Genomic DNA, 14,986 nt, shown 5'->3' with positions numbered 1-14,986 from the left:
TTAGCTACGCTAAGGTGTCTTTAAGCCGTTGGATACGTGTCACTTAAAATCTCTGCCTGATTAAAGACTATTGAAAGGAAGTGATTATACATGACACTAAAGAATGTTTAAAGACCAATAATTAGTTTCATTCAATCATCTTTCTATCATAGTCTATAAAACATAGAATTATTTATCCATTAAGACTTGAATTCTATTAAACTGTACTATAAATTTTGTTTAGTCATATGGTTTTATTTAGTTGCTTCTCGGAATCATTTTTCCTGATGCGTGTTTTTATTAAACGTAAAAAGGCCAAGCGAGGATATTTTCGTGAAATTATCACGCGATGCTGGTCTAATCGTTAGCGTAGTATTTTCGTTAGTATAACGTTTGAACTGTGCAACTATTTAAAGCGTTATTTCTCAACCACATTGAGTTACCGACACGCTTATAATTGAAGAAAATGTAAAATTCTTGATTCAAAATTTCATCGATATTCGAATACAAGAACAGTGAAATTCATGAAAGTCGATGGTTCTCACCGCACTTCCCACTAATTACGTAATTGCCGGCTATTAGAACAATGTGATAACAGGCTCGGGTCGAAGACATGTTTAAGGCCACTCCAGCAATTAAAATTTATCGTTAATTTCATTATACTCTATAATTTTCACGTGTCGATGTTTCAATCCTCCATGGAAGAACCTTCTCAAACAAAAAAAGAAAAGAAATCTACAATTAATTTTTAACGCTCTCACTATTTTTCAAATTATAATACTTGGAATGTTTTTAGGTCATTTTAAGGATCAATCACGTAGAGAAATACCATGCACTCCCATAAAATTGGATCCCTAGAAACCCGCTCGGAAAGTCAATTTCTCACTTGAAATGTACTTGCACGCACATCGGATAAAACCGACTCCCGCGAATGGAAGAACGAAAAATGTGCAGATCCATTTGTCTGGTTAGCCTTGATAGTAATTCGATCCTGTTTAATATCGAATAGAATAATAAATACCTGCTTGTTTTCCAGACGATCCTACTTGACCAGCAGAATATCCAGTAAGTCATCTATTTCAAATAATTTATAATAGGTACTTGACAAATCGAATTTTTATTAATTTTAGATCCTGATCGGAGCCGCAATGTCCCAGTCTATTAATCATCTAGAAATGAAGTAATTGCAATTGACGAAAGTAACAATTTATTCACGTTAATTTAACTGAATTTAATTAATTTTTGTTTACTTAAAGATACGGTCCAAACGTTATCTCGCAACCTCATGATTCAGAGAGGATGATGCTTCCGGAAGTATTCGAATTGATATAAATAGAGTTTTCTATTCTTGTGGTCAACATATATCAGCCATGCTCATCGTTAATTATACGATGTATTATATTTCCAGGTTTTTCCTTCATTTATTAAGTGTTCTTCTATTTCAAAAGTTCACCGTTTCGAAAGCCTTCCAAGTTTGCTGAAACATCAAACAAGCATTATACAGTATATCATCGAGAGATCATTTGAAATTCTTTAGAGTTTGATGAAACAGCAAACCACCATCGTACAGTATCGTCGATTTTCTTTCTCCAGTTTGCCACTACCGCTTCCGTTCCACCTCCACCGTCGCTTTGTCCCCGTGTGTCACGGAGAAGAACTCAGTTACGCGCCACAGGGTTGAGAAGACGGACGCGTTTTATCCACAATCGTGTTCCTCTTCGATTCCGTATTCTTGAAAAAGAAATACAAGACTTGATCTACAAACGATTAGTGACAGTTTAAAAATTAGCGCGCTTCGTCGTTGATCGAGATTCGCTCTAAATCGTTCGCGAAATTTGAACGTGTTCCCTTCGGATCCACGAACAATGATTAAATTTACGCTAAATATCTTCGATCGTGATGGATCTATAAGAGCTAAAATTTGAGTGAAGGCTATAATGATGTTCGGGAAGTGATATGTTAAGCCTCTATAAATAAAGACAGGCGTAAATGCTTAGAATAGAGTATCAGCGTATATGATGATATTAAAACACGATTGCCTCCACTATTACTTTATGATGACTTTTATCACTTCCTAGATTCTCTTAAACGCGCACCTCAAATGCTTTTCTAGTATCAGAGCATCCATTTTACAAGTCAATATTTTAAAACGATTACAAATAAGACTTTCTATAAGAAAGTTTCTTAAAACTATAACACTTTGTATCGGACTTTCTTGCAGAATTTTAAAACGACACGCGAAGAAAAGTTTTCGTTCGAAACTTTGATAGTTTTCCAAGCGTCGTGTGTTGCCTGATAATTCCTCCATCAGCTGTATCGAATTCACCCTCAACGCATCCATAACTTCAAAATTGTGTCTAAAAATAAATCACGACAGGAACAATATTACTTTGTTTATCAATGTTCAAGTGGGAAACTTTGTGAAATTAAAACCTTAATCTGTCTCTTTCTTCAGAGATGCTGAACAGCTTGTTAATCACGACATTGTGAGGCGGGGAATAAAGAGCCAGTTTTACTTTGTGAAGAAATAAAAAAGTTTCATTGATTCGAAATCCTATGAATTTTAATGAAATCCTGATGAACTGAAGATAAAAAAAGAAACGCTTTTGGAACTCGTCGCATCCTTCCATAAACATAGTATTCCTAAAAAAAAAAATAGAATTATTATTTAATGATCATGCTTTGGAAAATGATGGATCATAATAAGCTGTACAGGTGTGCGATCGAAGAGTGGTTGGACTCGAAGCGTCGACACAACGAACGTGACCCGAGGTTCTCGGTTACTGTGATTTTCAATGGACAATTACTTACCGCTTAAATAAGCTAGAACCTTCGGAGTCTCTGTAGATTGTTTGGGAACACGGCTCAACCATAACTCAGAAGATTAACGAGAATTTGGTGCCGGTTGTTTGCATGGACTACTTGATCACGACTGCCCACTTGTTGGTCCACTCTGAATGAAAATTATGGGCGATAGTGTGTGCCCAGTTGTGGATTAGCTATTCCGAACTCTCGAGAAGATCTACGTTGTGTTTCCAGTGGATCAATTAACCATTCAACGATGGTGGCTGGGTCAGTTGGTATCCAACAGTGTACCGACTAAAATTGGACGCTCAAGTTTCCAAAGGGAAGACTTTCATACATTGAAGAAATAAAGATTCTCGTTAAATCCTTTGGTGCGATAAAAATAATCATCTGTGGACAAAGTTAATTACACTTATTATTTAACAGAGAAGAGACAAAGTTGGTCGCGTGTGAGGCGAAGCAAGTATCATTAGCTGTCGCGCCACGTCCATACAAATCAGCAACGATGCTTCCTTCTTCCGGTCTTTTTCATTCCACGTGCTGCGGGTGTCTTTCTGGTAAAACGAAATCGATCGATTACCATAGAGCGTGACACGATAATCCTGGGTCGATGCCCCTTTTCAACAGGAAGATACCTAATTCTCTAACATCATCGTTCGACCTTGAAGCGTTGCTGTTGAAAAATGCAAGGATATCAGAAGGGTGTTGAACCTTGGATCCATAAATTCAATCCATCTTGTTGATTCACTTGTCAGGCAGAATTTGAAGAAGAAGATATTAACTTTGATCCACCATAAAGAACCAAAAACATTCCAGGAGGATCTATTTAAGGAAGTGGCATCAAGCTCGCGTGACTGCTCGTCTAGTTGGATATCATGGAAATTCTCTGTGCAGAAATTAAGAGGATCCATTAAAAAGATCAGGAGAAAAGCTCGTGTCACGCGACTGGCGTTTTCCATTTGTCACCGATCTTCCAATAACCGTAGAGAATAAATGAACGGCGCCGTTAGAGACTAATGAGAATCAATTGATACCTGATAACTGATAATGTTCCACTTTGGAGATGACTCTCGATACCAGAAGATGCTTTCAAATTTCTCCAAACATCCCAGTGCTTTTAATATCAATCTTACGTAGAAACGTTAAGGCATAGAGTATCAGCGTTAATCGTGATGGAATTTCCATTAAATGACAGCGAATTAGCTGATAATTTAACCGTGACCGCGGTGAACCCGTCTACCAATTCGGAACTTAATCTACCGTATACGGTTTGTGAAATTCTGGTGGCGGTATGCGCGGTATTCGGCAACGGACTTGTGATCATTGTTTTCAGCAAAGAAAGGAAACTTCGTCGAAGAACTAATTATTATATCATTTCTTTAGCTACGGCTGATCTACTCGTTGGATTGTTCGCTATACCGTTTGCTATTTTGGCTAGCATCGGTTTACCAACAAATTTTCACGCTTGTTTATTCACGGTATCCGTGCTGGTCGTTCTATGCACCATCAGCATCTTCTGTCTCGTCGCGGTGTCCGTCGATCGTTACTGGGCGATACTTCATCCCATGGGATATTCCCGTACCGTACGCACTAAAACTGCCATAGGTAAGCGTGAATAATGAGTTCGATACGATATAGGATTCGGATACTGTAATACAATCATACCTTGGACCCTTGGAGAAATGGTGCAGTGGTCATTTAATTCATAACTTCAGATTATTCTTCATTTTTATTATATAAATCCAGGGTAGCCTGTAACGAAATCAACGCGCAAGTAGTATAGGTCAATAATTGCGCGCACAGGACAGGCGTAAACTTCGAAGAATCGTATATGTAAAGAATTGAGTAATTGTTATCTGTTACCTAGTGCAATCCGATGATCCAATTAAAATCGTGTCTTCTCGGAAGTATTTTGCACGACACACGTAACCATTTAATCGAGCAAACCGTAAAGCAATATTGATCCGAGTCGTGCAATTATAATTTACGGAATTGTTTGCTCTCGAAAGCACCTGTTACACGCTCGGCGCAACTTTCAGGCAAACTTTTAATCGAACGAGTTACATTCGCATAACTTTAATAATTCATTTCTGAAAATACTAATTCTTCTCGTCAGGATTATAGTAATTTACTATTGGATAAATTCCAATAGAAATTCGATGATTATCTTCAATGTTTCGTAGTTCAAGTAAAATTTTTTCTGTGATCGCACTGATAAGGGATTTACACTACTGTTAAAAAGTTTGGAAAGAAAGAGATTTAAATAGATACTTCAACTGCATTGTATAATATAAAATATATATTTCACCTGTATATTAATATAGAAGAGAACAGTATTAGAATTAAACAAAAGAATACAATGTAGAATCACTTATCTATCTCGACCTTTTAATTATTTTTTAAAACAATTTAAATATTTCCAAATTTCTTGGCAGTAGTGTACCTCACGTTCTACGAATACAGGGCATCAGACTGTTGATTAAGCAACATTGTGTGGACGCTCTCAGAAGCCGTTGTTGTCGATTATGTTTCCTATTCAATAGTAATACTACAGAAAATCTTTTGTATTCAATATTTAGATCCTTTTGTTTCTTTTATCTGTATAGAGAAGCTTTAGCATATTTCTCTGGAAGGCTGAAGTGATGGCAACAGGTGGTGCTTCTGGTATAGAAAAGATTTTAATATCCTAGAAGAAACATTATATCTTTTAATATTGAGTTTATCTAAATACTTGTTAGTTTACTTACTAATTTTAATATAAAAATTGGTGGCTCTCAAACATAATCCTCTTTGAAATTGTAAAATTACAAAACCCATTAATTATTCGTAAGAATAGAATTGCTTCAGTATAATGAATACTCATCATGATACTTACGTAATTAACAAAGGAATTAAGAAATTATCAAGTTTGTTCCGGGATGATGTCCACGCGAGCGTATCGTATGAAAAACACGCCGTAATTCCCTTTACATTCGATTTCCCAAAGGACTTTCTTTTCTTCCGCCGTGTCATAGTATTGATAGAAAACCGTGTCCCTTTGGAATTTTCAGGGATCTAGACGTTGCATAAGAATATATTTTAAAAAAATCAAATATTCAATGTTAATAAAAATAATGAATAGCACCTTCAAACGTTTCTCATTTCTGAGGGTGGTTGGCCGTGATTAATTCAAGCGTTTCGCCTGTTTATGGCACGAGTGATTTTAATTACGATCCCGCTGACTGATACCATCACTCAAGAGGGAAAAAGGTGCGTTTATTGCCAAGCTATCCAATCGATAACATTCACGTGTACTTCCTATCATCGACTTCTTTGACCGACTTCCAAAACGTTTATAATTTCCTCCAGAAGCCATCAGACGTGAAGAAAAAGAAAATTAATTTTGAACTGTCCCTATCGTGATCCATATCTAAAATAATACAATATTTATTAGTATTTTATTCCATAGCAAGTAAAATAAATTCGAATAATTCATATAACTAATAAAAATTAAATTAATAGATAATGTACTTTTTTTTAGGTATAATCTGCGTGTGCTGGATCGCCGGCACTCTGGTCGGTTTTCTGCCACTTTTTGGCTGGAACGCGGGCGAGAGGTCAAACCAGAAATGTATCTTCACCGAAGTGATGGATTACGATTACTTGGTGTTCCTCTACTTCGCTACGATCATCTTTCCCGCGCTATTAATTGCAGCCTTCTACGCCCATATATACCGAGTGGTCGTAAAGCAGGTCAGACACTTTTAACCGTAAATACACGATCATATACATATGCGATATGCAAACAGAGGATAACGAATTAATGAAGATCACTTGATGTTTACTAGACGTCGCAATTTACCCTTTTTAATTAATACATATGTAACGCACATCGATACGTGGATTAATGGTTTATTATATGTAAACCTGTTAACATCTCAAACGGACTTTAAAGTAGGATGAAAGGAACATGTTTCTATGTCGTACATCCTATTCAGTATACACGTGTTCCTTTCATCCCATTTCAATTTATAGTCTGACAAGATTTGATGACATAAAAGTATCAAAAAATAACACTTACAGCATGTCAATTTCAAGCTTAAGGCTTAATGGAAATGATTACATAAACTTTTCATCGATATTCTTAGTAGAAATTGATTGATACTTTATTAGAACAAAAACAATGAATCAATCAATTTACAGCTTATCGTTAGAACTGTCCATTAGGGAGTATCCAATTGTTTGTTCCAACAAAGAATCAGCCATTTTGTGTTGAGAATATTGATAGAACCCTTATGTAATCATCTTTAAAATTTAAGCTTTAAATTGGTGTATCATAAGTGTCATTTTGTTATACTTTTATGCCGTCAAATTATGCCAGACTTTTCTCATTTCAAAATCGTCCTATATCTCTGTGTTATATATTTCTAATAGTTGCAACAAATTGTAACGATGAATCCGGGTAGAAGGACCGGAAATCAGACAACAGGTACGATGTTGCGTCTACTCGGAGCAGCTAGGAAGCGGGAAGTAAAAGCGACGCAGAATCTATCTCGCATTGTAATTTTCTTCATCATCTGCTGGTTCCCTCTGTACACCATTAATTGCATCATGGCCTTCTGTCCACGGTGCAAGGTGAACGATATCCTGATGAACTTTTGCATCATCCTGTCGCACCTTAACTCGGCTGGTAATCCGCTACTTTACGCCTACCATCTGAAAGATTTTCGTGCAGCGTTGAAGAACTTCATGTGGAGGCTGATTTTCCCGCATAGCGACGTGAAATCCAGCGTTATCAGCGTGATACAGGATCGTGGGTCTTTGGTGGGTTCTCAGAGGCAACATCAAAGGCAAATGGGAGGTCCACCTGCAGCCAGAGGGCAAAGATCAAGTTTACTGCGTCAGGTAAGGTTTGGTAATTCTTTGAACAGCATTCGACTGTGGGAAAAAGAACAATATTCTTGTACTTCAGGGGTAGATAACAGGGCCGACCCTGAGATTTCGGGAGTCCGAGGCGAGCTCCGAAAAAGGGCCCCTTCAGATAAAAAAGAATACCTGAAATAAAATTTATAAAATTAACATTAAAGCTTGTATAACTAATTTAGATTTGCATTTACATCGATTAATATTAATATTATCCAAATTACCAATTTCTCTATTAGCAATTCATAAATTACCATTTTCCAAATTATCAATTCTCAAATCACCAATTCCCCAATCACCATTTTTCAGATTATCAGCTTCCAAATTACCAATTTCTCTATTAATAAACATTACTGTTCTTGCACTCTTAGTCGCAAAATCATTTTATGGGGGCCCTGGACCATGGGGAGCCATAGGCGGCCGTCTAATCTGCCTAGGTCCAGGGCCGGCCCTGGTAGATAGCGTCATTTAATTTAACTTAGCGATCCACTCGTTATCGGTGCTCTTCTACAGCTGCAGTCGATCATCCTCGAAGTTTTGATGAATAAAACTCAGATTTTATCAGAAGATCTCTCTTCCCTGTTGGAAATATACATGTATCTTATCTTATCAAGAAAAAATTCGATGGTGTAATAACGCGTGTTTTAAATAACAGGTGACTGACGTCAAATTGAAAGGATCATCATCGACTCCTCGCAACGTTTCCATTCGGGAGAAAGAACTTTGTAGCACTAACGGATCTAGTTCTTCGCAAAGTGACAAACAGGAGGTGGATGTTTCTGTAAATGATAATAGAGATCAGAATGGTGGCGAGTTTCACCGAAACGAAAGCGATAGTTTTAGGAATAATAGAATTGATTCGAAAACTTCACCTCACATTTCGTCTATAGAATTACAGACTTACAAACCTTTGATGCCGCTACTTCCAGCGGAAATCGATCACGTTGAAGAAACACCGCCAGCCTCCATTTTCGTAATCGAGGTGGATGTAAATCACATCGATTCTGTTCATGAAAACATGGACGAAGAAGTGATGGAGAACAAGGACAAAGGTTGATGATCTCTTACCGATTCATCGAATACGATCTAATCTAAAAATCGATGATCCTTGTTATCGATAATAACAATTTACGAATTGTGATTAAGTATAATTAGAGAATATCGTAATTGGCGAAGCTCTGAAGCGTCGAAAGTTTTCTAAAATTGAATGCGACATATTTTTGATGTTAGTATAGTAATTTGATGTACGATACATACCTGCTATAAATCCTGGTGTTAATACTCGATACAGAATCACCAACAAATAAACGTCATGAATTGAATTGAATAAAATATCCAGGATTCTTATTCGTAATCACTGTAGTAAAAAACAGAATTCTCATAAACTGGACCGCCAAAATGGGCTAGCAGCGCACTTTTTTTATAGCGGACTTTTGTGAAAGGAACGTTTTATCATAGGAGAAATCCTTTTATGCAGTTGGTAATTTACCGTCTGCAACTTCGTTGTAGTTCAGCGTTTTGCCACGGATGGCGCCACTAATGCCTTCGTACTGTTTTGTGGCGGATTTTTCAAAACTGTTACGAGAAAACGTTTCATTTAATTTTAGACCCGTAATTATAGACATTCAGAGGTGTTACACATAGTTTTAGATGACTGGACGGCAACTAGTATAAAGAGATTTTGCTTTTAGTCTTAGTTTCGTTAAGTATACGCTATTTTACATTTGCATTTCTTCTGAACAAAATTTAGTGTTGCTTACATAAGGTATTACTCATTCTTTTTCTTACTCGAATGATACGCGTATCGATTTAAAGGTTTTTAATAGAGAAATCATTGTGGGAGTGCCGTTTTTCTAATGTAGTGAATTTATCTGGAAAAGACCGCACCTAAATGTCGGTCGTACTTTAGACGAACCTTTCTTTTGAGCGAAATTATTGTCACTCACTTTATTATTTTTTCAATTCGCTAGAAATAAATATTTGATACAACATATGCTTCTGAATCGCGAACTGCACAATATAAATATTCTTATATAACCTAAGACGACACGTGTATCATATTCCTGGGAACTTTAAAAGAGACAAGTAGCGAGTTCTCGATTGAAGGAGGCTACAAGGAGAGTACATCAATAATACAGTGGACGTTGCACTCTGGTTTCGAGATATCGCATTGTTCCTAGGCTGGAAATTTGAACAATGCACGATTCAGTGATAAGAAAGTACTTGAAGATACTTAGGAACATCTACTGATATCCCTTGAACATTTGTTACTCATATTTAACTAACATGGAACAGGTGTTTCTAGCATTGCAATATCTATTTCTATCAAATGACATTATTCATTTAATTGTTTTATGATGAACTCACGAACCTAACTATAGCCTTTAAATTACGGAGACGTAATTGTAACTGTTGCGTGCGATTGGAACATATGGTGTATAGGGCAGCCGTGGGAAAACGTAGTACGCATTTTGTCCCCTATATATTAAGTAGTAAATATCACCGATATTACCCCCCATCGCGTGCATTTCCCCTTTTGTACTTATTCTACAAGTTTTTGTAATAGAATGGAATATAGGCGAAATGTTATTTGTGCCCAGACGTGCATAATTTACTTTTGCATGATCACGTGTCCGAACGGTGGCAGCAGGATGATAAAACGCGTGTCACCATCCGGTGGGCAACGTCGACAGGCGACGTGCCATATTTTCGACGGCAGAAAGGTGGAACGGATAGATAATTCTTTTTAGATCACGCTAACTACAACAAATGGTTTCGAAAGAAATGAAAAAAAGAGAAATACTAAAAGAATTAGGGAGGCAGAATATTAGAGGAACGCAGACGCAGTTCCATTCGCAACGGTGACATTGATACGCAGGCGCGGAAGGAGGCTTTGTTCATGAACGAGCAAAAGGGTAAAAATACGGGCACCGTATTAATAAAGAGAAAGGTACGTTTACATGACGATGGGAAAACAGTATAAAGATGAATAGAAGGATAAAAGAACTCTCTAAAATATAGAAACGCGATATAATAAATTATAGGACAATAAGATAGACGAAAGAAGAAAGAAATTTATAAGACAAGTATAGGTGTGTAAGGGATTAAGTAAGGAACGAAAGTAAAGTTAGGAGCAGAAAATGAAACGCGAAAGGGTGGAAAAGAAAGAGGGAGATAAAAAATACAATGATATAATGAGAGAGAAAGATAGCCGTTGTAAACCGATACAAAGGGTAGTGGTGGGGATGAGCAGAACGGGCAAGAAAGGTGGCGCTCACGCGCAGTCTGGCGTCGTCGGCCGACGGGTGTGCGTCAAGAATGTATTAAGCCGAGGTTTTATTTCATTTCATCGTATTTACGGCCGTTTCAATCGTGATATCGTTAGTTTACCTTTCACCGCTCACGAGGACCGTCCTTTAAGTGTAATAGTTGAGTTTCTAGTAGTAAAAATAATAATAGAAGAAGAACTGATTACGCCGGTCGATGAGCTGCAGTTACTCGTGCCGTGGAGGTCCTCGCATAGGATAAGTGCTGGCTGATGCGACGAGTAATAAGGTAAGATTTTTATTCTAAGAAAATACATTTTCTCCTGCTATTCGACGTGTAGTGCTCTCTAGGCCGGTAGCGAATCGATTTTCGCAAAGGGTAAAGCGGGAGTAGCGAGAGACAGAGAAAGAGCAATATGCAGGGTGTGTGTGCGAGAGAGAGAGAGAGAAACGTAACAGGGGCAAAATGTCTCTCCCTCTATTTTCTTTTTATTTCATACTTTTCTTACGATTTTCTATAATTCTGTTTCATACTTTTCGTTATTTTGTTGCAGCCCGACAGTTTCATTTCTCTTAATTACATTTTTCGTTTCAATTTATCTGTAAACGCGCATATATATAATTTTTAAAGGAACCTATGTCCTTCAACCGAAATCCTGTGATAGTTCCCGATGTACTACGCCAACTACGTTTACCCTGATTTGATTATCGAAATAAGATTAATTATTGTTCATTAATTGTAAATATATATTCCGTGATAAAATTTACTGTCGAATTATAAAATATTATAGGATTAAATAAAGAGGTGTAAAAGTTGTACGAAAAACGAGATTTCACGGTAGATCAATTTCAGCCATTGTACCTTTCACCGCTGAACCTGGAAGCGTTGCGAACTACCCTAAAAACAATACCGAATTGTAAAAGTAAACATAAATTCTTGTTTCGTGAATAAATATGACGGATTAAGGTAAGAATAAAGCTGTTTAACCATAAAGATGTTAAAAATAAGGACGATGAAACGGATTATTACCACGAGGACGAGTACGACGTTTAGCGACCTCTGCGTACCAGTGCAAAAGTAGTAATCGCTTTAAATGCGCCCTAAACGAATTAAAATTCGGTGGCCGTTGAACTAGGATGACTAATCTTCGGATACGCGAAACTCCGTTTAACGATTGTGCCGCGATGCGAATGTTGTTGTACGAATAATTATAGTCGAGTTGAGTTTTCGTTCCTGGTGTTTCTCGTCTCTGACCCTCTTCCGCCCTCCGGTTCTCCTCCGGTCGATAGACCCGACTCGTCGCGGGTTACACACTCTCTCGTGTGACTAACGAAAAGGACGAAGACGAAAGGTAAAGAAACGAGGTACGAGCAAGACACGAAAATAGTACGATCGTGATTGTATATATATGGGACAGTAGTTTGTACTACGTTTCTGATCGATATCTGCCACTGCAAAGTGGTCGTAGAACATCGACAACGTGATGGCAAACAAAGTGGCAGTGAAAGGTTGGAAAGATGAGAAATGAACCTTTTGTTTCGACGAAAGTCGAGGTATCATTGTATACGTTTCATAGGTTTTCGTTCTGTCATTTAAGAATTAATCGGTGGCGCACGAAACAGTCTGTGAAATTAGGATTTCCGGAAGGAAATGATGCTTCTTTGCTTTTGACAGTTCGAGACCCCTCTGTAGGCAGTTACGATTTCCGGATTCTATTTTCGACAGTGAGTTAGCTACGGAAAATATTTCGTTATCGTTTCGAGAAATTTTTCTTTGACATCTTATATTAATAATCGTAAAATAGAAATGTTGCCAGGTGGTAACGCGTATAAACGAATAAATTGATCGCGCGGTACAAAGCGAATTAACGAACTTGTGTAAGTGCTGAAATAAATTTCCAACTGTTTAATTAGAATAATGCTTTCTAATAATTTATCATTCTCGTTTCGATGAATTAATGATTGTAATACGATTTATTTATTCTTTTTCTTTTTAATTCGTAATCGTGACGACGCGTAATAGGTTAGAAATCGCGCGGCGGGAAATTATAGTAATGGCGGATGGTTTGCAAAATTAGAAAATGGCGAATGGTTTAATGTAAAGTACAAACACATGGTATGTATTATACTATTTTTCTCTGAAATTTTATGCGCTTTCACATTTAAAATTCTTGTATACGTTAAAATGAATTAGAAAACTAGCAGAGTTCAGTGAACTAATGTGTCCGCCATTTTTTCTTCGATATAAATGTACGGAATTTGCTTTCAGGGAATCTGATCAGGATACACGTAACACAAACAAAGTTAGCTGCATTCATACGGCTGGATATAATATGACTATCCTATTTTATTTTTGCGGTGACAACGACATACTTACATGATTTTTCCTTGATGAGATTAAACTGGATACAGGTATGATGAGTTGCACCGCAACAAGTAATCTCTTAGGGTCTTCGTAATGCTTCCAGATTATACGCTTACGTGCTGGCTTTGTTCGTCTTCCCATGTCTTCTTTATTTTCTGTTTCAGTTAATCTGTAACAAATGTATTTCAAGCAGAACGAAAGTTCGTCAACCTCTTTCATCCAATTTTACCAGATCGTAAATTAAATAATATATTCCATAAATGAGAATATCATCGAAATTATTAAATATATTTATTACTTTATTATAGTAAAAAGAAAACAATAACAGCCTTGGTTAACTTCGGAACAAATGACCTTCGCTTGTTTCTTACGTCATGTTTGTCCTTCGAAATCACTTATCTGTTACTAATTCTTAACCTCAACTCGAATACAGTGTTGCATAAGTGGATAAAATTTGATTTATCAAATAGGAAGACATTTTTTATTTCAACTTTTTTTCAATTTTGTTTAAGTTGATTTTATTTTTAATTCTGTGAAATGAATTTTCAGGATTAGCCGATAGGATGCAATGCTGATAGTAAACGTGTTAAGTCCTCGGTAATACCTCAATTATTTTAAACAATGTTAACCTTCCATTACCGAGGTGTATAAAATGAATTAGAAGAAAGAGAAAGGGCTTAAAGGCATCGATATAGCCTGTAACATCGTAATCTTTAATTATCTTTAATTATCTTAAAACGTGTTCAAGGTAATTTACATCAGTTTCCTTTTAATAAGCTTAATTATCATTTCCTTTCTAATTTATCGCCTCGAAAGCAACGAATTTATCACGATGCATTCTCCTTCGATTTCTACTTTTTCCTACCGCTGTTAATCCTTTGTAATCTAGATTATTCGCGACATTCTCTTCATTGGAGTATTAAAAACTTAGAAAAATTCGTGTTAAATAATTTGTTAACGTCTACTTAGAAATAAAAAACTAATTAGAGTTTATTTATACATATATCCTCATTAATATACAGAGCAAGGAACGTAGAACCTTAGCGATAAGTATTTCCGGTGCTTGGATAAAGTAAACGATTATTTTTTTATTCTAATCTAAAAGACTGGATCAATTGTATAAGGTTATTCAAATTCTTTATTTTAACACAAAGTCTACTGTATGACATTAATTATCAAAGACAATACCTCGGCTTTTTGTACGAGTTTGCTGCGTTTCACCCAATTTTTCATTATATTTCCACACAAGTGGAGTTCAATTTCATCAATAGCGACTGTGATTTTGTTGCTCAGCTCGTCAATAGTCATTGGATTATTGGCGTAAACTTCACTTTCCATAAACCCCATAAAAAAAATCTAATAGTGTTAAATCATCCGATCTTGGTAGCAGTCGGTGTCTCCTCTTGAAAAATTACTCGTTCGTTAAATTTGTTCAAACGTATCAAACTCGCAAAAAAAAAAACGGAGAACGACCTCCGTTGAATGATATTGTTTTTCATAATTAATGTCATAAAATAGACTTTGTATTAAAATAAAGTAACCATACAAAAATCAAATACTTTGCTTTTTAGTTCAATTTGAAGATGTGACACTCAATTTGGATCTATAGTTACAGTTATCTTTTGTTTTACAGGAATGATGAGATGTGTTAAAAATCTGGAAATAGTAT

General features: G+C 36.4%; 2 protein-coding genes across 3 annotated transcripts; one reads left to right on the top strand and one right to left on the bottom strand.

Annotated features, from left to right (window-relative positions):
• Positions 1–1,575: 1,575 nt before the first annotated feature.
• LOC117605458 (uncharacterized) lies at positions 1,576–2,922 on the bottom strand. Of its 2 annotated transcripts, none has more exons than XM_076693045.1 (3): positions 2,791–2,922; positions 2,413–2,622; positions 1,576–1,710 (listed from the first exon to the last, which is right to left on the bottom strand). In XM_076693045.1, the coding sequence occupies exons 1-3, from the start codon at positions 2,850–2,852 to the stop codon at positions 1,638–1,640; spliced, it is 345 nt and encodes a 114-aa protein (XP_076549160.1). In that variant the 5' UTR covers positions 2,853–2,922; the 3' UTR covers positions 1,576–1,637. The 2 variants fall into 2 exon arrangements, with proteins under 2 accessions (XP_076549160.1, XP_076549159.1); XM_076693044.1 differs by lacking the exon at positions 1,576–1,710 and adding an exon at positions 2,054–2,336.
• A 1,034-nt stretch (positions 2,923–3,956) lies between these two features.
• Positions 3,957–8,743, top strand: LOC117605455 (adenosine receptor A2b). The gene is made up of 4 exons (XM_034326826.2): positions 3,957–4,389; positions 6,305–6,516; positions 7,198–7,668; positions 8,342–8,743. Exons 1-4 carry the CDS (start codon positions 3,957–3,959, stop codon positions 8,741–8,743), a joined length of 1,518 nt encoding a protein of 505 aa, XP_034182717.1.
• Positions 8,744–14,986: the final 6,243 nt, after the last annotated feature.

This window comes from Osmia lignaria, chromosome 3, assembly GCF_051020975.1.
Source record: "Osmia lignaria lignaria isolate PbOS001 chromosome 3, iyOsmLign1, whole genome shotgun sequence".
Taxonomy (NCBI): Eukaryota; Metazoa; Arthropoda; class Insecta; order Hymenoptera; family Megachilidae; genus Osmia; species Osmia lignaria.
This window is presented reverse-complemented; position numbering and strand designations above follow the sequence as displayed.